The following is a 25,962-nucleotide window of genomic DNA, read 5'->3' as shown; positions in this document are numbered from 1 at the left end:
AAAAATTGCTGATGACAACATTTGAATCGCCCCTTGCGCCAACCTAAATAAGCAGCAGAAGCAGCAATCATATGATGTGTACGCCAGCGCGCAACAATCACAATAAAATAGATAAATGATAACCAGACGTGCAGACGAACGCAGTGCAAACAACTGGTCGTTGTATTCATACAAATAATTCCGTTGTCAATCGCCACAATCCACCGAGGTTCCCACATTCAACCAAAAGAATGGTAAATATCATCAAAACGCAGTAAACTAACCTCGAATTGCATGCACGTTTCACTATTTCCTAGCGTTATTCGTTTGTTTGCGTCTTTCTAGTCTTACCAGGATGATGACGACGGTGGCCCCTTCGATGGCCAGCCAAGTTCTTTTCCCAAAGAGTTTGGGTACGGCCCATTTGATGGAGATGCAGATGCACCTCTCACACCCACAGGGGAGCAGAAACCAAGGATACTTCTCATGGGTCTCAGAAGGTAACAGAATAAATCATTCATTTCTTTATTAAAATAATAAAAATAAACAAAATATATTCTAGATCTGGGAAGTCATCAATTCAAAAAGTTGTCTTTCACAAAATGTCTCCCAATGAGACACTTTTCCTAGAAAGCACCAACAAGATAGTCAAAGATGACATCAACAACTCATCATTTGTACAGTTTCAAATCTGGGACTTCCCTGGCCAGATTGATTTCTTCGATGATACATTCGATAAAGAGTTGATTTGTGGAGGATGTGCAGCTTTGGTCTTTGTGATTGACGCGCAGGATGATTATAGAGAAGCGCTGAACAAATTGAATCACACAGTGACAGAGGCGTATAAAGTAAATCAAAATATCAAATTTGAGGTGTTTATTCACAAAGTGGATGGGCTGGGTGATGATTACAAGATGGAATCGCAAAGGGATATTCATCAACGTGCTACGGATGATTTGACGGACGCAGGCTACGATCAGATTCATCTTAGTTTTCATCTCACGTCGATTTATGATCATTCCATTTTCGAGGCGTTTTCTAAGGTTGTACAGAAACTTATACCACAACTACCCGCGTTAGAAAATTTATTAAACATTTTGAATACGGTAAGTTAAAAAATTTAATGTTTTTTATTAGTAAAACATAAAATAAAGCTTTGTTTTTTATTTCAATAGAATTCAGCGATTGAAAAAAGTTTTCTGTTTGATGTTGTCTCAAAAATCTACATTGCTACTGATTCCACACCGGTAGATATGCAAAGTTATGAATTGTGTTGTGATATGATCGATGTGGTTATAGATGTGTCGTGGATTTATGGGTGAGTGGAAACTTTTATGTTATCTAGGTTAAATTCTATGCAAATTTGCACTATGTATATTTATCTCCGTACGGAATGTTAATATGTACATAATACTTCTGCAAATATTTGTTTGAATTGTTTCATTTTCAGTGTGCGAGAAGATCAAGAACCAGCCGCATTCGACGAGCAAAGTTCATCTCTGATTAAACTTAACAACGGTACCGTTTTATACCTGCGGGAAGTAAACAAATTTCTAGCACTTGTGTGCATCCTACGCGAGGATAACTTTGAACATAAAGGTTAATATTTTGTTTCAAAAACAAAATGGTGGCATTTATGAGCATAATATTTGTTTTAGGTATAATTGACTATAACTTCCTGTGCTTTCGCAAAGCAATCCAGCAAGTATTTGAGCTCAGAAACAAATCGAAAGCGCCGTCGCTGAATAACATCGCCGGCAGCCCGCTAACAAACGGAAAGAATCTTTCCGAAGATGGTTTATTGCCATTGCAGAATGACGAAGTCAACTAAACGCCATATTTATACACCAGGGGGTTATCTAAGGTAGGCAACCAGTAAGTCATGCAAACAAATACACATATGCTACCATACATATTAACTATTAATATTAACATTTACAAGAGAGATTTTTCAAGAGGAGAAATGTTTGTGTATATATATTATATAAAAGCGTACGTTTCGTTCTTTCTCACCGAATGAATAAATTACTGAATTTAAAGATATTGTAATCAATCATCTTTAAGTTAATCTTTAGCGGCGTCGTAATCTTCGACTATTTCCTCCTCTTCTTCTTCATCGGCTACAAATAATATAAACAATTCGAGATAAAAAGTTTTTAAAGAGCGTCAAGGCATTACGTTCATCCTTCTTGGTCATTTTATCAACGTACGCGTAGAAATCTATTTCAGCGGATTTTATATAGATGTCATCGAAGAAATCGGTTTCATCACTGTATTTATCAAGCATCATTCGACTAGTGCCCAAAATAGCAGAACCACCGACCTTTTGTTTGAGTCGTAATTCACGATTACGTGCCTCGAGGATCTTTTCACGTCGATTTTCCCTTTCAAACATCTATAAAACACAAAAAAACATTATGATTGAGTAAGGTTATGTATGATTGTACAATCATTTGATGACAACTTACCGCCGTGAGTAATGCTTTATCATTTTTAGCTGAATATGATAAATGTTCACACATCTCAACGACATACGCAGTGCCTTTCTGGGATCCCACAGCTGTCAATCGGCCTAGTTCATTGGCACGCACGCTTGTTAATGGTACATCGCATACTTTGATACTCAACGTTGCATGTTCCTGATTTTGTAGAACATCCCACACATCAATAATACCATCAGAGCGACATGTGAAAAACACCGAGAATCTTGTCGGGCTCCAAGTAGCTGCTAATAATCTCGCTTGATGGTAACACGTCCACATGATTGGACTTTCCTTACAATCTTCTGACCATATTTTCGCTGTCCAATCACCAACAGTTAAGAAATTCTTAACAAAAGCAGGATTTCTTTCCAGTGCAAGCACAGGTCCTAAATGCGCTTGATATTTTGCAATCATTTTCTCTTGTGGGAGTTTACCCTTCTTGTTTCCTCCTATTACATGCCCGGTTTCGGTACCTATCATGAATCTTGTTGGGATAGTCGGTTCATATTCCAAGACTGAGCAACCCATTGCCCGGGATAAGATCTGTTCATCTTTAGTCATGTCTACTATCAGTGATTCTAAGGAAGCGTTGAGTTTACGCGTGTCCCACCATTTTACCATTCCATCTGTGGAACCTGTGAAGAACTCGGTGCCGGTTTTTGAATGGGTCCAGATAAGGTCAGTGATAGGGTCACGATGGGACTCCTCCATGAGAGTGAAGTCGACGGGTTCATTGCTGGTACGCACGTCCCATATTGCAACTTGTCCGTTGAATTGTCCACTGGCGAGAGTATTGGGATCGCGAGGGTTGTATTCAATACAAACAGATTGATCAGGTGGTTGGAGGATTAGTTGGGGCATGTTTGGGTTTTCTAACTCCCAGATGTAGGAACATGTTCCTCCTGGTGGGATTTTTGCATGGAAGACCATGTTGCAGTGGGTGATGACCAATTTACTGCAATCTTCTGGGTACCATGAGATGTGGGTTATCGGACGGGGATTGCCTGCTAATTGATCACTGAAGACGTTTACTGTGCGTGCTGTGGAGGGTTCTACCAAAGGAGTAGGTTCTACATCAGTGTAATATTGTTGGTAGATGTTTATGGCGTTATTTTGCAAGATGCATTCCTCCATGTTCTAAACATTATATTGAACAATCAGAAAAGATTGAAAGAAAGAATTTTGTTGTGTTTCAAGTGTTACCTTGCATAATTGTGACATAATATGTGGATATCCCTCATCTTTTTCGATTTTACGACGATATCTCTTTGTTTGTTCCTCGTCATTGATGTTAACGTCTTTTGGCCAACCGCCTTCAATATGATTGATGCCTGCATTTGCGTATTCAGCGCGGTAGGTGTTTAATTCGTGTTCTGCTTGTACAGTCACATTCTGAATAGCTTCATCTACTGGATCTCTGAAGTATTGTATTAGATGTTAGAAATAATTTGTTGGTAAATTAAATTTTACCTGTAGATGTATTCTTTTAAAAACTTGCGATTTGCAGCGTAATTATCAATGAGTTCGGGTCCTCTGTCGTTGAACATGCATTGTCTACCAAATTCACTGCGTTTCTTTTGGTATGAGTAATTAAATTCCATTTTATTTGATTTTATTTTACGTGAAAAGAAATAATTTGAGTGACTTTTACGCAATCAGTATCTGATTGATCAAACTTTTGTTTCGCTACTCGCCATCTATGATGTTATCACTGCACTACAGCATAAACAAGAACATAACCCAATAGTTTTCATAAAATATTGATTTTATTTTATTTATAAACCTAAATAAACAATTAAAATGAGTGAAACGCATGAAACTATTAATGATGATGATGTAAAAGTTGAAATTAAGTTTAAAAAGCGCGGGAATAAAAATCTACGACGAAAAATCAAAGAAGATTCAGAAGATGACGAAGATGAAGTCAGGTTTGTAAAGATTTCATTTGTTTCTGTAAAATATTTAATATTTTCTACTTTTAGACCACAAATTGATGATTTGAAAGAAATACAAAATCTTAGGAAAAGACAAAATGGAGTCAGTCTTGTAGGATTAGCTCTAGGTACAAAACTAAACAAGGAAGAAGAAAATGTAAATATTTATTTCATATAAAATGACTTGTTACAATAACATAGTTAATATTTGATTTAGAAAAACACTGCACATACTGGTGGAATGGTAAACATGCATGCACTGAAAACAGGCAAACTGAAAACCAATGATGAGTATGACACTGGAATAGGCACACAATTCTCAGTTGAGACCAACAAGCGAGATGAAGATGAAGAAATGATGAAATACATTGAAGACCAGCTGACAAAACGCAAAGGTGGCGTTTCAGATGGAACTCCAGATGCAAAAGATGATCATTTAATGTACAAAAGTCCAGAAGAAGCTGCTTTACAAGCTGTGCCCAAACATCTAAGAGAATCATCTGCACAGAGATCAGAAGAAATGTTATCCAATCAAATGCTGAGTGGTATTCCAGAAGTAGATCTTGGAATTGAAGCAAAAATTCGAAATATTGAAGCCACAGAAGACGCGAAACTGAAATTACTGAGAGAAAGCTTGCAGAAAAAAGATGGACCATCACAGTTTGTTCCAAGTAACATGGCTGTTAATTTTATACAACATAACAGATGTAAGTTTAGTGTTTATTAGCACTAATAATTGTAATTTGACATTTTGTTTTTATAGTTAGCGTCGATGACGCGCAGAAGAAACGAAAACAACAGCAACAAAACGATTCCAATAAAGAAAAAGGTAAACCGGACAAAGCCACGGACGATTTTCATTATGAACGATTCAAAAAACAATTCAGAAAGCACTAAATTAATAAATATAATTTATATCTTTTAAATTTTCTATTTGAACACAATTCAAAATGGCTGCTTGTCTGTTGCCATGACAATCGACGTTTGTGTGTTATGTACATATTTACAGCGCTGGTTATATTACCGTAAGTAATATTTAATTAGTGCTATTAATTAATAATTAATGCGATGATGAACGATGGCGAATAACGCGAATACAGTTCAATGTTGCGATGATTACTTATGCATTCGATCACGCGCGACACTCTCGTTTTCGTTCCACTTGACCCGATTCCTAGCGCGGTTTCAAACCACACGCGGCGGGTATGGATGCGCGCGCAGCTACTCGGTTAGTCAATAACAGGTCACACATTCGAATTTCGTAAACGCAAAAACAACCCAGAACAATTTCCGTTGCATATTCTCGCTGGGGATTGTAACTTTTATTTTTTGGGGATTATTGCTTTCGATTGGGATTATCTGGATCGGGTGACTTTAATGGGAACGCGTGAAGTAAAAGTGAGTTCAACGATGACCTAGTTGCGTTGTGCACGTACTTACCTCACGCACCTCACGCAAAAGTAGGTTGCGTGGTAGCGCAACGCACCGCACGCAACAGGGAAGAGGGGGCGCGCATCCCAAGTGTTCCTGTCCGTGTGTATGTGTAAGACACGAAGGGCGTGCGGGTGTTCCACGCGCGCCTGCAGGAGCAGTCTGCATCCCGCATATGAGCCGCGTTGCTGAATTGAGTCGTTCGGTGTTGGCGCGCCGTGTGCCGTGCGCCGCTCATGTCGCTGCCGCTGCCGCTGCCGCTGCGAGCCGTGTAAGCGAAGTGGCCTACAGACCTACATTCCCTGCGCGCCGAGACGACGTTCGCGCCTCGCGTATCATCTATGTGCGGCCGGGTGCGTGTGGAAAGCGCGTAATTGCGTGTCCGGGTGGTGTGTCGGAGGCCGCGACGGCAACAACGACGAGCAACTTCGCGAGTGGTGTCGCCCGCCCGCAAGGTCGGGGCTGCGCCGCCGCCCGCAGCGCGTAACCAACACCGCGCCGAGAAAATGCATCAAGAAGCGACGAGCATGAACAACGGCGTGCCCACCACCGTTGCCGAGTCGACGACGGTTGCGCTCATCGCCACCGGCGACGATGTACACGACGTCCACCTGGAGCTCGCCACCGACGACGAGAACAATGTGGAACTCGAAGTGCCTTTTTCCGCCGGCAGCGAAGGTAAACACAAACAACATGCATTTGTTTTTTTTTCATATTTATTTCAGGCATAACCTAAATTCACTGCTGCTGCTGCTGCTGTTATTGTTATCCAGCATAATATTTGATTCGATTTCGATGGGCTCGGAAAGTGAACATATTCGTCTCGTGCCGCCAGTCTGTGTGGCAAAACCTGTTCTCTCCGATTCCTCCCATATTCTATTCACCAAGTCGAGCGCGGCGAACGCGCCCGCACGCCTCTGCGCGCCCGCCGCTTATTACGTCCGCGACCATTCCCATCGCGGCGAGAGTGCAATAATACGTACCATTCACGTCGAACACGACCGAACTCGAGGCGCTCGCGCGACGTAACATTCTCATTTCGCTTTTCAGCTCTTCCTTTCTGCCGACGGCGCACAACTTGGTAACTTGGTCATGCGAAAGTGAAACACATTTCTTTCACGTTACGTAAAGCGATAAATTTTGACGATAAAAAGGGATGCATTAATATTCCCGCTGGTCGAGTGCGCGTGTTCCGTTTAGTCTGGTTGACGTCCGGTGTTGCCGGCTCGAGTTTTATTTCATTTCACACTTGATGAAACAAAAGAAAACAACTAAACAAAAGATGGCTGTTTGGTTGCCATGACAATGTTTGATTTGTTATTTTGCTGAAGCAGAAGCAGGAGGTGTTTTAGTTTAGTGTAGACTAAAGTAGGTCGTGGTAGTGTGTGCGCACGCGGGTCTGCAGCAGTAGTAGGTCTATTTCCAGTTTATCTAGGAATCTAGGCATCTAGGCTACCCCTCGCGCGCGACCTCCTCTAGGCTAGGCTAGACGCGCACTCAGCCGCGCGCTGCCATCCGATTATAGGTCAGGTTCAGTTCAAGTGCAGGTGCAGCGCCGACCTAGCAATGTCAGCAGCATGTTGTACTACCGGTATTATTTATTACAAGCAAAACAAAACAATGCATTTTAGTTTTAGATTTATTCAGATTTAAATTTTGTTGTGATATTTATTGAGTTGTCATGGCATGGCAGGTGGATTGGGTTGTGGCAGGTTGGGGTGAGAGTTAGTATAAGGGGTGCGCACGCGTGGCTCGTTTATTACCTGTTCTTGTACTTGTATCCGGGGGTTGGCATTGACATAGAAACTAGTCGCGTGTTGTGGTCACTGTGCCATACCACTTAGAAATTAAAGTACCAATCGTCAGCACTCTAAGGAGGTACGTCAGTCTGGAATTATATTGTCATAAAATCCCATTTTGTAAACAAAACATGTGACAAAATCAAAGAAAATACTTTAATCTTTTGTTTTTACATAGCAGTTTATATAAGTGATTGAATAATAATAAATAAACATATGCTCAAATCCAAAAGACTTTGCAAGAGAGAGAAAATCCTTATTGGCATAGAAAATCTCAATATTGGCCCTACTCGTCTAGTAGTAGCATGTAGTTTCAAGTAGGAGATATATGGAATTTACCTATCTATAATAAAAGTTGAAAATACTTACTTAACGTATAATTTGATAGCTGCATGGTAAATATCTGCCTTTATTTACATAAGTAATCTATCTTATAGTAAGTATTTAAAATGTGCATAAAATATTTTGTAATTCAGATTTTTATGCCTAACATATACTTTTCTTATTCAAGCTACTAGTTTCACTTTATCAGTACTTAGAAGTATTTATCCTTGAGATCTTTTTAACATTTATGCTTAACCACCAACAAAATATTAATGAGTCGGATTATGAACCTACTTAAAAACAAATACTCAACATCCTATTTTTATACCTACCTAGTTCGCAGTGTTCTAGAATAAAAGTAACATTAAGTTAATTTCTGTTATTGTTAACTTTTGTTAGTTCTAATATGACTATCATGATCATGTGTGGTAAAAAAACAATATTAGCACTCAATATTCTAGTATACTGGGCACTACTGCCAATAATTAGCTTTTAGTTAATTGGCACAGGTGCCAAGAATGAAGTTTTGATAAATTCTTGATCCATATGTTGGCACGTATGGCCGTCAATGTGATAAAGATATATTCAGGAAATAATCTTTGAATCTATTGCTAAACGTGTAATTAAGCGTAAAATTAATTCCAAAGAGGTATCTATTAACCGAATAGCTGCGATATACAATGATTAAAAAAGGTCTCACCTTAAAGAAAAACAAAATAACTACGCAAATCCACAAACACAAAATATCCCGCTGTTGTATCTAAATCGCCATATTAGTTATTGGAACAGTGTAGTCAAATTTGAACAAGAAAAATATACTATTGTACAATTTAGTACATATCAAACTTGGGTATCTATAGTTTCCTTGTTTTCGAATTAAAACATAAAGTGCCAATAATTGGAGTGCCAACGGTTGGGTGTTTTACCCATATAGTGTATTTTAGGGTGTGTTTAGATTTTTTGGTTATATAAAAGGGTGATTTTTGTTTATTCGCAAGGAGATTAAATATTTATTTTTGTGAGGAATTTTTGTTTATTAGTAGAAAATGTAATTTTATGTAGGAATTTTTAAATTCGGGCATTTATTCTATGAGGAATTTTGAAATACCGGTATTAATATCGGTATACCGGTATTTTTTATTCAAATATCGATATTTTGCAATAGGGTATTGTTTGTGATATATACCACGATATACCGATATCTAAATTGCAATATCGATAAACAGATGAGTTAAAACAAATGTCGTAATTGTGAAAGAAAACTTCCCCAAATCTGCGACACAGCAGTCACTTTAAACATTAGGAACCAACAAAATGTTCAACTTAGGTTAGTTCAAAATAATGTTTTTCTATTATGTAAACATTCATCAAATCGAAAATATCAAATAAACCGCTGACACTGGCAATTAACATTTGGCAAAGATTGACTCATTTACCAATTTAAATTAATCTACAATTAATCAATTATCTTTACATGTTTTTGTTAGCGCACAAAATTTAAAATATTTCCTAATTAATATATTTAATTATTATATAAATACCGGTATTACCGGTATACCGATATTTTCATTCAAAAAATACCGGTTTTCCGCGATTTTCAATTTTTTCTTTTAAAATTTCATCAAACAAACAAATATTTTGACTCGACAGTTTACTATGTTAATCTATATATTTTGGCGAGGAAAAAATAAGAGGGACACTTGAAGTTAAAAATAACTTTCGATACAGGGAAATACAGATTTAAATTCCGCATCTAATGAAATTAATCCGGACTTAGAATTAGACCGCGTTCGCTTGTTATAGTAAAATAACTACAATTCCTAGCGCAACCAGTACAAGTGCGTATACACACAACTATCAATATAACTCGCGTAAAAAAATTTTCTGGCAATAAAGTTCGATACAGGGAGATAGAGATTTAAATTCCGCATCTAATGAAATTAATCCGGACTTAGAATTAGACCGCGTTCGCTTGTTATAGCAAAAAAACTACAATTCCTAGCGCAACAAGTAAAAGTGCGTATACACACAACTATCAATATAACTCGCGTAAAAAAATTTTCTGGCAATAAAGTTCGATACAGGGAGATAGAGATTTAAATTCCGCATCTAATGAAATTAATCCGGACTTAGAATTAGACCGCGTTCGCTTGTTATAGTAAAATAACTACAATTCCTAGCGCAACCAGTACAAGTGCGTATACACACAACTATCAATATAACTCGCGTAAAAAAATTTTCTGGCAATAAAGTTCGATACAGGGAGATAGAGATTTAAATTCCGCATCTAATGAAAAATTAATTCCGGACTTAGAATTAGACCGCGTTCGCTAATGAAATTAATGTTATAGACCGCGTTCGCAAAAACTACAATTCCTAGCGCAACAAGTAAAAGTGCGTATACACACAACTATCAATATAACTCGCGTAAAAAAATTTTCTGGCAATAAAGTTCGATACAGGGAGATAGAGATTTAAATTCCGCATCTAATGAAATTAATCCGGACTTAGAATTAGACCGCGTTCGCTTGTTATAGCAAAAAAACTACAATTGCTAGCGCAACGAGTACAAGTGCGTATAAACACAACTATCAATATAACTCGCGTAAAAAAATTTTCCAGCAATAAATTTCAATAGAGGGAGATACAGAATTAAATTCCGCATCTACTAAAATTCGCGTTCGCGTTCGCGTGTTATAATTATTAGAATGCAGTAAAATATTAATTATTCGTATGTCAGTGCTACCGTGATACATATATAACAATACATATCGTAAAATTAAAATAAACAATTATCTATGTTATTACATTAACTTAATAAAAACAAAAGTAAAATTTTATATATTTTTGTTTTATCTATTACATTTAATGTCTACTCGTGTCAGCCAAGCAAGGCTAAGTTAACACACATGTGGTGTATAAAGCGTACTATACACTTTATAAACACGTTTAAATGCCAATAAACTTATATTTATTTCCATGTTATAATTGTAACACTACACCGTATAAAATAGAAATAAATAATTATATAAATGATTTCGTTGATATTATTTAAAACATCAACTCTTTTTCTATAACGCGGCAGAGAAAAACCTACAAATTATCCAATTACTTCCGAGATTCTAGCAATCTTTCCGGGAGATGCAAAAACAAATCGTATAAAATACCTCTCGTGCTATCAAAATTTAAAAGAATCATTAAAATCATACAAACAATTCACGAGGCACAGCCAAAGTTTCATCGTGTTTCTAAAATTGGCAAGAATCGTATAATTTTGAGACCCATTTAAAGTTGGTTCAAGTGTGATTTCTGGGGGCGGCAATAAGGCATATTTTAAAAAAAACTCTTGCACTATGTAAATATAGAAAACTATTGAAATCGCACGAACGGTTACCGGGTTAAATATAGCCAAATTTCAATAGCGAGAGCCGAAATTTCACAAAATCATGAAATTGTATGAAACTGAAATCAAATTGTATCATATTTCAACATGGAATTTAAAAATTAAGTTAAAACTTATATTCATGCGAAATAAAACGTGCAGTGTGCAGCAACACGCGAGATCTGCAAGATCTGAACACGATAAAAACTTGTTTTTGCACCGACACTGATAAACGCGTAGAGACAAAACCAATAACAATTCTAATATGCGTATTCTAAATTCACGATGTTGAAATCTTCTCGAATGCGTACATACAAGGATAGCGAGACCGTTATTTAAACATAATTAATCATGAAAATAAATTAATAATATTAATTCAATGCTAAACCTACCAGTAGGACGATGGCGAACTTCAAGTGATGTCCCCACAGTTTGCAGTACGCACATGTCGAAGATGCCGGATGGATAGATGATGGATACAACACACATACCGATAAACGCGTAAAGATGAAATCAATTTCTTATTAACACTTTCGATGGATGACGAATTTCAACCAAAAACAAACGAGGCTTGCAAGAGGAACACGTGCGCACACACCGCCGCGAGTAAGACGACTAAACAGAACGGCAATTCCCACTGCTTAGTTAATACTGAAAAGAAGCGCCCCCACCGGTAACTATTTTGTTGACTATTTATAAACTTTGCTTTAAGAATAAATTATAAAATGAAATATAGTGTATAATTTGTAATGGCAACTATCTGCGACTTAAAATTTATATATTTCCATTTTACATAAGCATTTCCTACTTCTAACACCGTTAACTTAATAAAAACCAAATTGTAAAATTGAAATGCATTGTAATTGCACTAGAAAAAAATATGTAATGTCGATAACAAATTAGGTAATTCCGAGTTTGCATATATTCAATTAAGAAACTCATCCATTTATCCACATAATGAAAACAAAGCCTAAATTAAGTTTATTGATAAAACATTAAAGGCTCTTCCTGAAATTACCGTTCTAAACGTACCTAGTATTAAGCAAGAACATGTACTAAGTATTGTACTACTTAGCTGCAGCTAAGTCATGTAACTAAATCAATTAGGCGTCATAACCAAACAGTGCCACATAAATACACATCCACACTACCGCACAGACAGTAGGTCGAGTGATCGAAGGTCAATCATGTTAGATAACGCGACAAACAACTTTCACGAGCGCATAACGCACATAGACCATCGACGCCGTCCACAAAATAACGAAAATGTTAGGCACTTACTTGCGAAAAATGAGCGCGACGCGTCGGAGGTCTGTAACGCAGCAGTTGCCCGGAGGGCCACTCGTGGGTGCCATTGACGAAGGTACCTCCAGTGCGCGGTTCATCCTCTTCGAGGCGGGCACCACCAATGTAGTCGCGCAACATCAAGTCGAGCTGAAAAAAATATACCCGCAGGAGGGATGGGTAGAGCAGGACCCTGTTGTGATCCTGGATGCAGTACGCACCTGCATCGATCAAACCATCAAAAAATTGCACGATCTCGGACGCAACGTCGATGAGATCGCCGCGATTGGTATCACTAACCAACGAGAGAGTACCATCGTGTGGGACCGCACCACCGGCGAACCCTTACACAACTCCATCGTCTGGCAGGACATGCGTACCAGTTCGACTGTGGACCAACTCTTGGATACGGTACCAAACAGAACCAGAAATCAAAACTACTTGAAACCATTATGTGGATTACCATTCTCACCGTATTTCAGCGCGTTGAAGCTGAGATGGTTGCAGGATAACGTCCCGAGAGTAGCTAAAGCCATCAATGATGGCAATTGCCTTTTTGGAAACGTTGACGCGTGGATTATTTGGAACCTGACTGGTGGGAAAGATGGTGGTATTCACGTGACTGACGTCACAAATGCATCAAGAACAATGTTGATGAATATCGAGACGCTGAAATGGGACAACAAACTGTTAAACTTTTTCAAAATTGAGAAGAGTATCTTACCAGATATTAAATCCAGTGCTGAAGTGTACGGTTTCATCAAAGGAGGACCCTTGGATAACATACCAATCGCCGGGTGCTTGGGAGATCAACAAAGCGCATTGGTCGGCCAGCAATGTCTCAAAAGTGGACAGGCAAAGGCCACATACGGTACAGGGTGTTTCTTACTATATAATACCGGCACCGCTCATGTAGACAGTAAACACGGTCTATTAACAACAGTAGCGTACCAATTGGGTCCGAGAGCAAACGCAGTGTACGCTTTGGAGGGAAGTGTTGCCGTGGCGGGTGCTGCATTATCCTGGTTGAGGGACAACTTGGATATCTTGCCGAATTTCGGCCGGGCGCAAAGTTTAGCAAAGGAAGCCGATTTGTTAACAGGAGGCGAGGTGGTTTTCGTACCAGCATTCAGTGGATTATACGCGCCTTATTGGGAACAGGATGCTAGAGGGTAAACAATTACTTTTTACATAATAAACAAATAATCATCATTTTGATTCCAGGGTAATATGTGGTATTACAATCGACACAACCACATCACACATTGTGAAAGCAGCATTAGAAGCGGTCTGCTTTCAAACCAGGGATGTCCTCGACGCAATGAATAAAGATTACGGCACCAAGTTAAAGAATTTGCAAGTCGACGGTGGCATGACTGCAAATTCTTTATTAATGCAACTCCAATCGGATTTGACAGGTGTTAACATAGTAAAGCCCAATATGGCGGAGAGTACCGCACTGGGGGCAGCAATGTGTGCTGGATACGCTGTGAACGTATGGGATATTAATCCCGATGAGCCCATTGATATCCCATTGACAACATGGACACCACGATTTGACGAAAATGAACGCGATATTTGCTACAACCGGTGGAAAATGGGCGTTGAACGCGCAATGGGGTGGAACTCATAAACAAGTGAAAGAATGTTGACACTACTACCAAATTTCTTATACTAAGAGACTGTTGAGTAGTTTTAAGTTGTAAATTAAGGCCTCAAAAATAAATTGGTTCAAAGTTAGAAACATGTTTGTTATGTGTAATGGATTGCGCAAATATTTGTCATGAGTGCGTGTTTGCCCAGTTATAATTTAACAATAATCATGCTTAGATAAGAATAGATAAGATAAGTTATCTGGGCGTAAACGCACCTGAGTCAGCATCACACGGATTGCGTACAGTTCAAGCTAAAATCTGTGCCAGAAACAATTTCTACTTTTTGACAATCGAGTTGCGTAAAAGCAAAAATGAGGATAAATAAATTCTTCGTGGCTGCCCTGGTCATAGCCGGTAAGTTATTTAGTACTAATAAATGAAAATGTCTCTAAAGACTGACCTGAATATTCCAGTGGTGTTGGCTGTACTGAGTCCAGAAGTCGAGGCGCGCCGTAAAATCCTCAAGGGACGCAAGACCATCACACGGACATACTATTGTAAGTGAATAATGGAAAATGAAACAAAATTATAGGGCGAGTGTTTAAATTCTGAATAAATTTGTAGCCGAACCTGCGTTGCCATCCTGGGCGATCATCTTAATCATCGCAATCTGTGAGATCATTGCGGGAGGAGTGGTGTTCCTGATCCTGAGGTGGAAAATTCTCAAACCTGCGGAATCCGCCTATGCCGGCCAATATTCGGTGGCACAACAAAGTGAATTAAACTAAATTCACCGCATTCACAATTTTTAAATGACATCTTTATTAGTTTCCATTTGTACCACGTAAATAAATAATATTTTGTATTTACCGAACGTTCACATGTACTACACGAATAAAATTTAATTCTTCATTTATAGATTAAATCGTTCATCATTTGCAGATCTCGCTCACTTCTACTTAAAGTTACAAAATTTAAAACTTAATTCGTAAAATTATTATTTTTCTGAAAAATAATCTCTGTGAATGACTAATTTTTTGTGCAAGTCAAAACTTTGGCCAACCAACACAATAAATTTGTGAAGAGAAAAATTCATTTGCAAGTTTTGCACTGCCCTTAAAGTTTTGATGAGATGTGCGCACATCATTCGCTCCCCATCAGAATGTTTTTAAACTCGTCGACGGCAACGGTGATTTCAACGCGTTGCGGCGTGTTGTAAATGAAGCTGATGTTCTTTAACACCGCATAATTGTCAGTTTCGATCTCTGACCAACCAGTGTACTGATAAAGAAACTCTGCTTTTTAGTACAAAGCAAAACAACAACAAAAAAATTCGTTTATAACTCACCACCGATGTATTTTTGTAGCGTAAATGCGTATCGGCTGCCACTGGTTCAAACTTTTGCAGGAGCGCTTTTCCATCTATACGCCAAATGTGAGGTGGACTGCCTGAGTCATAACTCTGCGCGTCGTGTTTTGCCACTACAAATGCCCCAGACTGAGCAAAAGAAAGAAAAGAAAGATTATATGCATAACAAGCCACCCAACATACACATCAACAACCATTTAAGGTCACGAAAAGTGAATGAAAGTTCTTCTTACTGTAAATGTTGTAGGTGCTTGCACTGGAGTCCTTGTGGTCTCCAGAAATATGCTTTGTGTAAGAGTGCCATTAAAAGCCCTCTTGCTTGTTGGCTTCCTTTTCTTCAGGCCATTTCTGTGCACCTTTGCTCCTTGCACCAGAGAGCAATCATCCTCAGAACTGGTGTATGTTTTCGCCTTCTTGATCAGCCGCACTGACTTGCGTAGCTGTGTGTTTTTCTTTTTTGGCTACAAAATATCACCAGAACAAGTAAATACCTAGGTTATAGAAATAGATAATCATAGTTGGCTTACTCTTGCCGTCCATTCCTCGTCGGAGGTGTTGCGAGGATCGTCTTCACTCTCTGAATTACTCATTGCGCCTGAATTATTTAATCTCGATCGTAAACACCTCCTTTTAATGCATAATCCACAACAAACTATTGTTATAAACAAGAATGTAGCTACAAAGAGTGGGGTGGTAGCATAGGTGGTAAAGAGAAAGGAGATCATATAAATGTCATGGAATGTTGGATGGAATTTATATATCTCCATGTTTATGTATTTAGGTTTTCCATCACGTTGATTCAATTTCTATCCTAAATTTGACTCATTTACATGTGTGTAAGTCACTTTGAAATAAATACATAAAACAAACTGTAGCCTGTGTAAATTATATCATTTATATGATCTAGTATTCCCAGGTTAGGTTGTTCAAAAGGAAAACAAAACGTGCTTCGAGTTTTCATCAGATTAGAGATATATACGATCTGTAATCCACATAATTCAATATTAAAATGTCGAAAATTACAAGAAAGCGAAAAACCGAGCCAGCTCCAGCGGAAGACGTCGAAATTATGGCCCCCAAAAACAAATTCCGCGCATACGATGCAGCAATGCAAGCAGAAGAAGCGAAACTAAGCGAGATTCTTTTTGGCGGCACATCTACCTTCCTGGAAAGCCTACAGGAAGCTGCGAAAGAAACAAAGACCACAACAACTGCAATAGACTCCGGTGTAGGCGAGACAGACAGTGACGACAGCGACAAATGCCGCAAACCAGCCTGGGTTGATGAAGATGATGATGGAATTGATGTTGGTAATGCCTTGGAAGCACAAGGCAGAAGACTTCCCAATGGTGGCATCAACGCCAGAAGTAACCAGTACACAGAGCTACTAAAACAAAAGTTCACATCCATTGTGGGCACTCCCAAATGGGCAGATCTAAATGCCAAACATCAAGAAGATGAAGATTCTGATGAAGAAGTCTTAAAAACAGCTGGAGTTGTTAAATCAAGCAAATCAACTTCTACCACACTCAAATCTGGTACAATTGAAGTGAAAAAGGTAAACAACTTGAACCAGGAGGCATATTCAGAAGGCCCTATGATTAACTCCATTGAATTCCATCCCACATCAAGTGTGAGTCTAGTTGCAGGCCAGTCAGGAGTAGCAACCATCTATGCAGTTGATGGCAAGAGGAATAACAAACTGCATTCACTACAGTTTAAAAACTTCCCGATATTATGTGCCAAGTTTAGCAGAGATGGCAATGAAGCATTCCTGGGTTCCAGGCAATCTCACATGTTCTGCTATGATTTAATGGCAGCCAAAGCAATCAAAATCCCTCTGCCAACTGGTTTAACTCAAATGAAAAAGTTTATCATGTCTCCAGATGGCAAGTGGATAACAGTCGCCGGCAAATGGGGAGAGGTGCATGTATTGTCAGCGTTAACAAAAGAGAATTTGTTTATGTTTAAACAAGATGACGACTGCACAGCGCTATGTTACAATCACGACGGGTCACTTTTATACGGACACAGCGATACTGGAGTTGTTACTGTTTGGGATGTTAATACCAGAAGGATGATGCACAAGTTTGAGGATGAGGGGTGTCTCCAGGGAACTAGTCTGCACCTCTCTCCATCAAATCAATTCCTCGCTACCGGATCTTCCCAGGGTGTGGTCAACGTATACGACACAGATCTTACCTTAAAACAGAAGACGCCTACGCCCCGGAAGAGTATCATGAACTTAACGACTCCCATCCGTGATGTCAAATTCAACTCCACATCGGAATGCTTGGCGTTTTTCTCGTCCGAAGTCGAAAATGCAATGCGCTTGTTCCATTTACGATCACAAACCGTGTTTAGTAACTTCCCGAATTTCCAAACAAAGCTGGGCAACGTTAATGTTGTCAATTATTCGCCGATGAGCGGGTATCTTGCGATTGGCAACACGAGATCCACTGTCACTCTCTTCCGCTTGAAGCATTTCAGCAGTTATTAAATACAAATAAACGATTACTTGTTTAAAAAATGATTTCATTTAAGCAAAACGTGCAAAAATATTTAAACGCCTATCACACCTATCACAAATACAGTTAATAGTTAACATTTTACAACAATTTTATCACCGGTTTGTACTGAGTACAGGCTGATCTCGCGATTCTCATCCAAATCGTACTCGATATTAGGTTGTTCAATACTAATATAGACCAAAGCAGGCGCAGTCGATAATCGAAACAATCGTTGACAAAGTGTCACCAATTTTTGCACCTGTAGGCTTGGTGGGACCTTTTTACGGATTTCCTTACCTTCATACACCAGGTTCAACTCGATGAGGGACTCCTTGATGGTTTTAGCTTCGTGCTTCAGTTCACTCTCTTCTAATTCGCCCATTTTCTCAATGAATTCCTGATATCTGGTGTGTGTTTGAAGGAATTTTGTTTTCGCTTCTTCATCCTTTTGAACCTGCAACCATTCCAGGCCGTATTTCTTCATGTAATCAATTTCTGCACCTTTACGCTCGTCCAGAATAGTTCCGCCGTTGAGAACTTGCAGTGAACTGATCATCGCGACGATTATTTGATTCACCATCTGGTGTGTGTCCAGATTATAGATGGGATTTCGTGAAATACCTAGCGCTGTTAAACTCAACTTGTTCAAATTGCTTAAAGATTCCAAGTCGGCAATTTGATTGTTTTTCAAGTTTAAAGTGTTTAAACTTTTGAAAACATTATCTTCTTCTATCCGAATTTTTGTAAGTTGAAGATTGATGAGGTTCAGATTTTTCAAATTAGGTAAGTGTTTCAGTTTCATGATCTCAGACCAATCGGAGATCTTATTACCCTCAAGATCAAGGGCTTCCAAACGATGAAAGAGTGTTTCTAACGGAAGGGTTGATTCCAAACTCCGAATTTGATTATACGGAGCAATAAGTGTTTGTAAATTGGGGAAAACAAGTGCTAGGCTTTCAATTTCCGCCATTGAAAGTGTCATTGTTCCACAAATCAATGTTTTCAAATGTGGTACTTTGTAGGAGGAGATATCAGCAGGCATGACTAATCTATTTTCACTATAAAATCAATAAGCAATCAATTATTTTCAATTTAGTATAAAAAATAGCTTACCATATGTTTAAGTTGTGCAAATGTTTCAACTCTGAAGCAAGAACAAACACCTCCTCCCATGAATGAATCATATTCTTTGACAGATCAAATTCTTCCACATTTGGACACATCAAACTGAACTGATGTGTATCCCCCAGATGAGCCACATTCATCATTCTGACTGTCAGCACTTTCAGTTCTGGGTAGTTGCTCTGTTTGGTACTGATGCCATCAAAACCAACAAGCTCTAAAAAAGGCATGTTGCATTGATGTTCCAGTGCCATGAAAGCAACCTGATTGTATTTCATCTCTTCTTCATCCTCCTGATGACCATATCTTGATGTGATGGAATCAATAAGGTTTATGCCCACTGAAACTTTCTCTAGACGAACAAATGATCCAGAAGTTGATGTGCTAAAGTATTACAAAGAAGTTAGAGGTTACGCAGGAGTAGATTGATGTTTTTTGTGTTTACCTGGCTGTGAAATACTGAATGCCTTTGACACTGCCATCGTGCTTGCCTCGACTGGGGTCGTCCCAATCCAAGCCAAGCCATGTGCCTTTGTGGCCATCGAGCTCACCAATATACTTAACCGTGCCGATTTGGTCCTGCACCTGCACCCTGTGTCCAATTTGAATGCTCCTAGACTTTGACTGAGTGTCAATCATACTTTTATATAGCAGTTACGCACTACACTCATGCGGTTACCACTCACGCAATCAATTATTAAACGTTTTGATTGATATTTGTTAGTTTCTGAGTGCAGATGTTGAAGAGCAGCCACAGCCAACAGCGGATCACTGATTTGTTTTTTGCACAGCAGGAAAATTGAATTGAATAGGTAGGCAACCAAGACTACAGTGTATCCAACCCGCCGCCATCTGCAGGTTAGCAGGAATGTAAATTTACAAGCAGATTTCTTAGCTTTGCAATAATGAATGAATCAATAGATCCATTGCTTTCACCCTGAACCCTGAAAAATGTAGCAATAATCTCCGGCTCTGGGATTTAAACCCATGAACACCGTATCAACAATTAATTTGTTGATCGATTGGGTTACCAAGCCGGTTTAACAATATTACAGATCAAACTTTCATGTCATGTTCATTCTCCACCTTTAAGGACACTAACGGACATCAATTCATTTTAATATATATAGATATTGAGCTTATATTGAAAAAGAAAATATTACATGTGATTTAACAAATTGATCGCTTGATTAGCCACTCATAATCATAGTACATAGTAAATTGAAATGTAATTTAACGCTTGTAGTAACTGGAATAAAAAAGATTCGTCGTATTGCTAATTAAATTAGACTAGAGTAATTTAAATAATCTACAGACTAATGGACAAAGTATAATATGCATAAAGATACTATGCGAAACATAATTTGTAAATGCTTCTGCTTAAATCATAAATCACATTCTTAAACACGATAAGATAATTCAATGCGTGAAACGAGCGACGCGAAGCGAATGAAATTGTTTAACGTCCAGCGAAATCAAACTCAAGAGAAAACGGGGTATTGCACAGAGAGAATCCAAGTCAGTTCTGTACAACTTAACAATATATAAAACTAACTCTAACTAGAGCCATATTAGTATTTACACTTACACATCAGCTATAACTTGTTAAGACATTAATTACTAAATCGTGTGTGTGTGTATGTTTTTCTTCTTTTGTTGTCTGCTTGAGCGCAAATTTCGTCCAAATACATCATGTATTACTTGTGTAAAAGACCGCTCAAACTCTGCTAGATATTATACCCAAAGTGTCACGGCGTACTATCGAATAAAATCACGAAAACAAATGGCAGATAATAAAAACACCTTATTTAAAAACATAACATAATCTCCGCGTTCGGTTCCTACACATATAAAACTCTAATCGCTAACTGGTCAAAAATTGTTGAGCCTAGATAAAAATATTCATTACGCTTCGTCGAATACGCGCTTATTGCAAATGGGTGCGCGCACACTGGGCCCTCGGCCCCGTGTTTACTGTTTACATATTGTAGGCGACGTAGATGGGATCCAACTGGTCCGCGAGGAAGCCGTCGCGCAAATGCATGCGCTGCTTCTCGCCGCGGCTGTTAATCGGCACAATGCCGGGATCCACCACGACAACGACGCCGACAATCAACTGGTGCTCTTCAAGCACCGTGTTGGTCACCAGTGGCACCAGATCCAGCGCTTCGCTTTCGTTACCATCCAATTCTACTACGACTACGAGAAGATTTGTCCATGTGAAGACAGCGCTGAAAATTAAAAACCATATTAAAATCCATTTATTTGTTGATAAATTTAACTCTTACCATTCAGCAATCTTTTTATGGCACCTTAAAACACTGTTTTCTATGTCGATGGGATGATACCTCATCCCTCTGAGCGTAATCGCTTCGTCTAAAGCACCGACAACAAAAACAGCATCATGCAGCTCCGGCGAGTCGGTTGTAATGTGTTGTTGTGAACCCAACGACTCGGTATCGCTGCCTCCCAAAACAGTATCCTCCCCAATACTAGAATTATCCACGCCTTCAGTGCGTCGCAAAAACCCTAGATAACCCGTCCGGGCGTACACTTCTCCGGTACTGCCCGTCACCAGCTGCGAATGAAAATGATCAGCATAATCGCTCTCCTCCCCATAGATGGTAAAGTATCCGCTGGCGTTATGACCACTCTGTACCCAAATCTCACCAAGATGCGAATCACCGCACTGCCCCTTCGATTCGGGATTGGCGATAATCACCTTCACTCCCGGTAGGAGTTTACCCGACTCCATTACACAGAGACTATTCGGACTGCCGCGTTCGACCAGTGTAACTCTATCATTGCGCAAAGCACGCAGATCAACGAATACGCTGGATGGTTCTGGGCTGGAAGCGCCCTGCAAGCAAATCGCAACGTTGACACGACACCCGAAAGATGTGGAAACAGCGCGTGGACTTAGTCCCAGTGCGCTGAAGAGTTTTGAGAAGCTGACGGTGAGATTAATACGTGGTCGTTCCTCGGCGACAACTACGCATGTTCGCACACAGGCGAGGTTCACACCGCGGGATTTCAGTTGGTTCACGGAGGAACCAAGGCCTTTGGTGCACAGTTCCATTACGCCGTACGAGCAGAACGTATCACGGACTTTGTACTGGCTGACGGCGCACAACCATAGTGACGGGTTGACTTCCACCTCGGAGGGTGGTATCAATATCGAGTGATGACCAGAGTATATACTACTCAAACACCTAAAACACAACAATTTAATCATGCATTTTCATTATGTTTGTTTAAATTTATCTTCTTACCAGAGTGCAAATCCAAGTCCACAATAAGGGTCCAAACAAAGGGCTATATGCCGACTTGGGTACAACTCACAAGCGAGCTTCATGCTCCTGCACAAGTTGGTAACAGCGGCATGTGACATTTTAATGCCAGCTAACATGCCTGTAGTCGAGACGCTAAAGTCAAGATACGCCAACATCTCCGCCGTTGGTGCGCGGTATGCAACAGGAATCTTCTTCTTCGGCATATCGTCGGTGTCCAGAATAGGCGGCCATGTTTTAATATCGCAAACATTGCTCGCCTCCTTCGACTTTAGCAGTTTGATCACAGCCTGCGTAGAGAGCACAATCACCGACTTGGACACATCCACAATCATTCGAACTGTGGGTAGCGTCGTCTGCAAGTTCTGCGGATGCGGTGGACGAATCGTGATTGGTACAGCACCAACATAGAGACAACCATAAAACGCGCAGATTAAATCTAAACCCGGTGGGAAAACGAGCGCCACATGGTCGCCGGTATTGATGCGGCCTTTCTCAGTTAGCAGATTTCCAATACGTTCAGCACGTTTGTGTAACTCGGAACAAGAGAGCTGCTTGGCGGGTGTTCCCTTACTGTTCAGAAGCGTGAAGAGGATGTGATCGGCGGTGTAAACGGCTCGCCAGCGTAAAATTTCAGAAATAAAATGAAGCTACAATGCGAACCAATTAATGTTATAAAATTGTAACAAAGATTTTCTGTGTGCATAAGCTTACCTTCTTGGAATCATTCTCGTCATCTAATCCCATATCGCGCCCTTGTGCGCTGGCCAGCCTATTACCTTGTACGAGGTTCCCAACAATGACAGACGCAGGGCCAACGTCTGAAACACAGTCCGTTGCTGAAAGGCAGAGGAATCACATGCTATAGCATCACTCAAGCACAAGCTTTCGATAGTAGAAGAGTTAGAAGTAGTAGAGCGGAGTGAACAACTTTGTTTTAGAGGGGGCCAACACTACAACCGTCAAATACCAGGTACAGGTATATAGTAAATCATTCACACACCTCCACCATTTTCGGTTTGCATTGTTTTGCTGTGTCATAATTAGTGTTGAGCATTAATGGTGTTATGAGATGCAAGTAACACAACTGTTCAATATGGCTACGTCTTAGGTGTAGGTTTCTCCCGTATTTACAACTTTTTTCCGTTCAGTGTGTGAAATATAGAAATTGCAACTCACCTGAATGCACTTCACGTGGCTTGGGCAGATTGGTGACGCATGTGTGCGGGCACAGCAACACATTTGCCGGATGCAGTGTGCCTTCCAGATATCGCCGCTTGGTTTCCGACAAGTGTATCCCTCCTAATGGAGTTTTAGGTAGATAATTGGGTGGTACCAGCGCCAGACAATAAATGCCCACTTGATGAATCGAGTCGACCGCTTGAATTACCCGAGACATCCACTGGAACGACTCCTCTTCGCTGCAGTCAGGTCGTTGTTCAGCAATGACGCAAATCCTTTCATCGCGTAGGACACGATGACTGAACACAGCGATACGCCCTCGATAGATGAACTTCATCGGTTCAACAGCTAATACTGTAGCGATGATGTCGTCAGCGTTGTGCTTCCGACCCGTGACAGTCATCAGACCGTCACGCGAACCGCAAATAAACACCAACCCGCCAGGCCCGAGGAAACCCAACAACCCGGAGCGAGTGTATTCAGCATCCGAGATAGGCTTACCGTCCGTACCAAGCGGTTGCACTTTAAAAGTGTTATTACTCAGTCCTTGCAATCCCCAATATTGCGTGCCAGTGCAGCCTGCATTCACGCAGATCTCGCCCACCTCATCGGTCTTACACAGATACGCTGGTCCTTCCATTTTGACCACCACAATCACACAACCAGGCATTACCTGTCCGCAATCCTGCAGCGTTAGCGATGTCAGACTGTTTTCTTGATCCACTCGTACAACTCCATAGCTTAGACCTTGCATGGACAAAACACCACGACCGGTGGAGTTGGTCCCGCCACGTCCTGGCCGTCTCACCGAGACGGTCAACACCTCGCTGGAGCTAGCACATGGGCAAATGGCGTCTGGTTTCAGTCCCTTTGATTGAAACACAGTTAAAAATTGATCGCAAGAACTCAACGACCATGGATTAGCTCCATCTGCAACCAGCAACATGCGCAAGGATAATAAATTGATATCCTTGTGGTCTTTAGTTGCCAGTAAACCCCAATGCAGATCACGTGATTTGACCACAGCGACAGTAGCGCGATATTTAGTAATCATCTGCATCCAGCTAGCCGGGTTGACTTTCATCAACGCGTACGGAATGTAGATCACATGCATGCCATTCAAAACGCTTGTAAGCACCGAGTGCCAGAGACCCACCTCCCGTTTAAAGTCCAACACGCAGACCATATTCTCACCCTCGGTGTAACCACAAGCCATCGAGAGTGTGCGACAGTGGGATAACATTGCCGCGCGTGTTATGGTTACACCCATAACAGAACCGTCCCTATCAGTACTATACTCAATATACGCTGGTGTTTCATCAGTGAGACGCGGGGCAGGCGACCAATCCTTCGGGGTCTTTGCAAGATGTTCGGTAACGAACCAGTGTAGCTTCGGCCAGCCTTTGAACTGCACCACCTCGCCGGAAGTAGTTTTAGGCAGACCTTTGAGACATGCCTCAGACGTGAGCGCGACTTGCACGCCGCAGCTGCCAAGGAGAAAACCGATTTGTAGAGAACCGGCGTCTCGGCGTGTGATGGGCACCTCGATGGGCACAGGGACGATACCCGCTTGTAGACAACCGTAGAACGCACAAAGGAAGTTAATAGGATCATTGTTGGGGTAGACCAGAGCGACGCGATCGCCACATTTCAGGCTGGTGTCGCCGTTTCGGCTAAACGCCTTCGTCAATAGCGCGTAGGCAATCTTATAGGACCGACTCAACAACTTGCCATAGGTCAGCGTGGTCGTTAGTTTGCCATTTGGATCCAGCACAGTAGCAACTGAGGCCTTAAAAGATCCGGAGCCGTATCTCGTGATGGCTGTCTCAACATTACGAGGGAGTCCCGAGGGGACGATTAATTGTTCACCAACAGCAGGTGTCATACAGCCTCCTAATATAAAACATCATTTGATTATGGAAGTCAAGAAAAAAACAAAGAAATAAAATGATTACCTTCAGGTTTGGGTGCATTGGGATCCTTTGGACTCGCAGCAATTTCCAATTCGATATCGTCATCTTCATAAAACTCCTGCAGCGGTCTGCGCTTGGGTCGTTTCAGCGTATTCAACAATTGTTGAATCTTCGCAGAAACCTTCCACCGGCCCGTACCGGTTCCCATTGTATCGTTTGATGTTGTCGTCGCATAATGATTGACTCTATCAGCTGCGCCTGTGGTGCGGCGACCACCTTCACGAGTATTGTGCGTTACGTCTGGTGGTTGTGAATCTACACAAATCAAAATATTAACAAAATCAAATATTTATAGAGGAAATAAA

The 25,962-nt window shown here is 40.4% G+C and overlaps 7 protein-coding genes across 21 annotated transcripts in view; 4 read left to right on the top strand and 3 right to left on the bottom strand.

Moving 5' to 3' along the window:
- The first annotated feature begins 8 nt into the window (after positions 1-8).
- On the top strand, positions 9-2,018 carry RagC-D (Ras-related GTP binding C/D). The gene is made up of 6 exons (XM_065308413.1): positions 9-233; positions 325-479; positions 542-1,085; positions 1,155-1,297; positions 1,430-1,578; positions 1,638-2,018. The coding sequence occupies exons 1-6, from the start codon at positions 231-233 to the stop codon at positions 1,808-1,810; spliced, it is 1,167 nt and encodes a 388-aa protein (XP_065164485.1). The 5' UTR covers positions 9-230; the 3' UTR covers positions 1,811-2,018.
- On the bottom strand, positions 1,942-4,177 carry Dnai2 (dynein, axonemal, intermediate chain 2). Of its 2 annotated transcripts, XM_065308407.1 has the most exons (5): positions 3,933-4,176; positions 3,666-3,879; positions 2,448-3,599; positions 2,158-2,374; positions 1,942-2,099 (listed from the first exon to the last, which is right to left on the bottom strand). In XM_065308407.1, the coding sequence occupies exons 1-5, from the start codon at positions 4,061-4,063 to the stop codon at positions 2,044-2,046; spliced, it is 1,770 nt and encodes a 589-aa protein (XP_065164479.1). In that variant the 5' UTR covers positions 4,064-4,176; the 3' UTR covers positions 1,942-2,043. The 2 variants fall into 2 exon arrangements, with proteins under 2 accessions (XP_065164479.1, XP_065164478.1); XM_065308406.1 differs by having other exon boundaries at positions 1,942-2,374; positions 3,933-4,177.
- Positions 4,163-5,322, top strand: LOC135796400 (splicing factor C9orf78 homolog). Its single transcript, XM_065308414.1, has 4 exons — positions 4,163-4,390; positions 4,445-4,553; positions 4,614-5,103; positions 5,160-5,322. Exons 1-4 carry the CDS (start codon positions 4,263-4,265, stop codon positions 5,291-5,293), a joined length of 861 nt encoding a protein of 286 aa, XP_065164486.1. The 5' UTR covers positions 4,163-4,262; the 3' UTR covers positions 5,294-5,322.
- A 7,188-nt stretch (positions 5,323-12,510) lies between these two features.
- Gk1 (Glycerol kinase 1) lies at positions 12,511-15,136 on the top strand. Its single transcript, XM_065306735.1, has 4 exons — positions 12,511-13,788; positions 13,841-14,625; positions 14,685-14,768; positions 14,836-15,136. The coding sequence occupies exons 1-2, from the start codon at positions 12,599-12,601 to the stop codon at positions 14,247-14,249; spliced, it is 1,599 nt and encodes a 532-aa protein (XP_065162807.1). The 5' UTR covers positions 12,511-12,598; the 3' UTR covers positions 14,250-14,625; positions 14,685-14,768; positions 14,836-15,136.
- On the bottom strand, positions 15,010-20,020 carry Tbce (Tubulin-binding cofactor E). Its single transcript, XM_065306736.1, has 6 exons — positions 19,658-20,020; positions 19,204-19,596; positions 16,108-19,148; positions 15,814-16,041; positions 15,560-15,709; positions 15,010-15,492 (listed from the first exon to the last, which is right to left on the bottom strand). Exons 1-3 carry the CDS (start codon positions 19,849-19,851, stop codon positions 18,182-18,184), a joined length of 1,554 nt encoding a protein of 517 aa, XP_065162808.1. The 5' UTR covers positions 19,852-20,020; the 3' UTR covers positions 15,010-15,492; positions 15,560-15,709; positions 15,814-16,041; positions 16,108-18,181.
- Positions 16,590-18,110, top strand: wcd (U3 small nucleolar RNA-associated protein 18 homolog wicked). Its single transcript, XM_065306737.1, has one exon. It carries the CDS (start codon positions 16,590-16,592, stop codon positions 18,078-18,080), a length of 1,491 nt encoding a protein of 496 aa, XP_065162809.1. The 3' UTR covers positions 18,081-18,110.
- A 319-nt stretch (positions 20,021-20,339) lies between the features above and the next one.
- The window catches only part of DIP2 (disco-interacting protein 2), an 87,060-nt gene continuing 81,437 nt past the window's right edge, over positions 20,340-25,962 (bottom strand). For 12 of the 14 annotated variants that reach the window (XM_065307892.1, XM_065307896.1, XM_065307898.1 and 9 more), the window contains 6 exons: positions 25,640-25,912; positions 23,682-25,577; positions 23,217-23,341; positions 22,485-23,152; positions 21,501-22,424; positions 20,340-21,443 (listed from right to left, as the gene is read on the bottom strand). In XM_065307892.1, coding sequence (XP_065163964.1) covers positions 21,191-21,443; positions 21,501-22,424; positions 22,485-23,152; positions 23,217-23,341; positions 23,682-25,577; positions 25,640-25,912 — 4,139 coding nt within the window. In that variant the 3' untranslated portion in view covers positions 20,340-21,190. The remainder of the gene's footprint in view (positions 21,444-21,500; positions 22,425-22,484; positions 23,153-23,216; positions 23,342-23,681; positions 25,578-25,639; positions 25,913-25,962) is intronic. The other 2 variants (XM_065307901.1, XM_065307888.1) reach the window with 1 other exon arrangement.

This window comes from Atheta coriaria, unplaced genomic scaffold (assembly GCF_025399875.1).
Source record: "Atheta coriaria isolate IRGN ID8LTWV9N9 unplaced genomic scaffold, Caltech_Dcor_3.1 hic_scaffold_7_pilon, whole genome shotgun sequence".
Classification (NCBI taxonomy): Eukaryota; Metazoa; Arthropoda; class Insecta; order Coleoptera; family Staphylinidae; genus Dalotia; species Dalotia coriaria.
Note: the sequence above shows the minus strand (reverse complement) of the source record. Positions and strands in the feature narration are given on the sequence as shown.

What these genes read in the sequence shown, in the direction of transcription:
- LOC135796400 (XM_065308414.1), top strand. Translation starts at nt 4,263, where the DNA reads ATGAGTGAAACGCATGAAACTATTAATGATGATGATGTAAAAGTTGAA. An exon ending in TAAACAAGGAAGAAGAAAAT is followed by an intron (nt 4,554 to 4,613) that starts GTAAATATTTAT and finishes TATTTGATTTAG; the next exon opens with AAAAACACTGCACATACTGG. An exon ending in TTTTATACAACATAACAGAT is followed by an intron (nt 5,104 to 5,159) that starts GTAAGTTTAGTG and finishes TTGTTTTTATAG; the next exon opens with TTAGCGTCGATGACGCGCAG.
- wcd (XM_065306737.1), top strand. Translation starts at nt 16,590, where the DNA reads ATGTCGAAAATTACAAGAAAGCGAAAAACCGAGCCAGCTCCAGCGGAA.
- Dnai2 (XM_065308406.1), bottom strand. Translation starts at nt 4,063, where the DNA reads ATGGAATTTAATTACTCATACCAAAAGAAACGCAGTGAATTTGGTAGA. An exon ending in TTATGTCACAATTATGCAAG is followed by an intron (nt 3,600 to 3,665) that starts GTAACACTTGAA and finishes TATAATGTTTAG; the next exon opens with AACATGGAGGAATGCATCTT. An exon ending in ATAAAGCATTACTCACGGCG is followed by an intron (nt 2,375 to 2,447) that starts GTAAGTTGTCAT and finishes TGTGTTTTATAG; the next exon opens with ATGTTTGAAAGGGAAAATCG.
- Tbce (XM_065306736.1), bottom strand. Translation starts at nt 19,851, where the DNA reads ATGATTGACACTCAGTCAAAGTCTAGGAGCATTCAAATTGGACACAGG. An exon ending in ATTCAGTATTTCACAGCCAG is followed by an intron (nt 19,597 to 19,657) that starts GTAAACACAAAA and finishes GTAATACTTTAG; the next exon opens with CACATCAACTTCTGGATCAT. An exon ending in TTGCACAACTTAAACATATG is followed by an intron (nt 19,149 to 19,203) that starts GTAAGCTATTTT and finishes TTGATTTTATAG; the next exon opens with TGAAAATAGATTAGTCATGC.
- RagC-D (XM_065308413.1), top strand. An exon ending in TATTAAACATTTTGAATACG is followed by an intron (nt 1,086 to 1,154) that starts GTAAGTTAAAAA and finishes TTATTTCAATAG; the next exon opens with AATTCAGCGATTGAAAAAAG. An exon ending in GATGTGTCGTGGATTTATGG is followed by an intron (nt 1,298 to 1,429) that starts GTGAGTGGAAAC and finishes TTTCATTTTCAG; the next exon opens with TGTGCGAGAAGATCAAGAAC.
- Gk1 (XM_065306735.1), top strand. Translation starts at nt 12,599, where the DNA reads ATGTTAGGCACTTACTTGCGAAAAATGAGCGCGACGCGTCGGAGGTCT. An exon ending in TGGGAACAGGATGCTAGAGG is followed by an intron (nt 13,789 to 13,840) that starts GTAAACAATTAC and finishes TTTTGATTCCAG; the next exon opens with GGTAATATGTGGTATTACAA.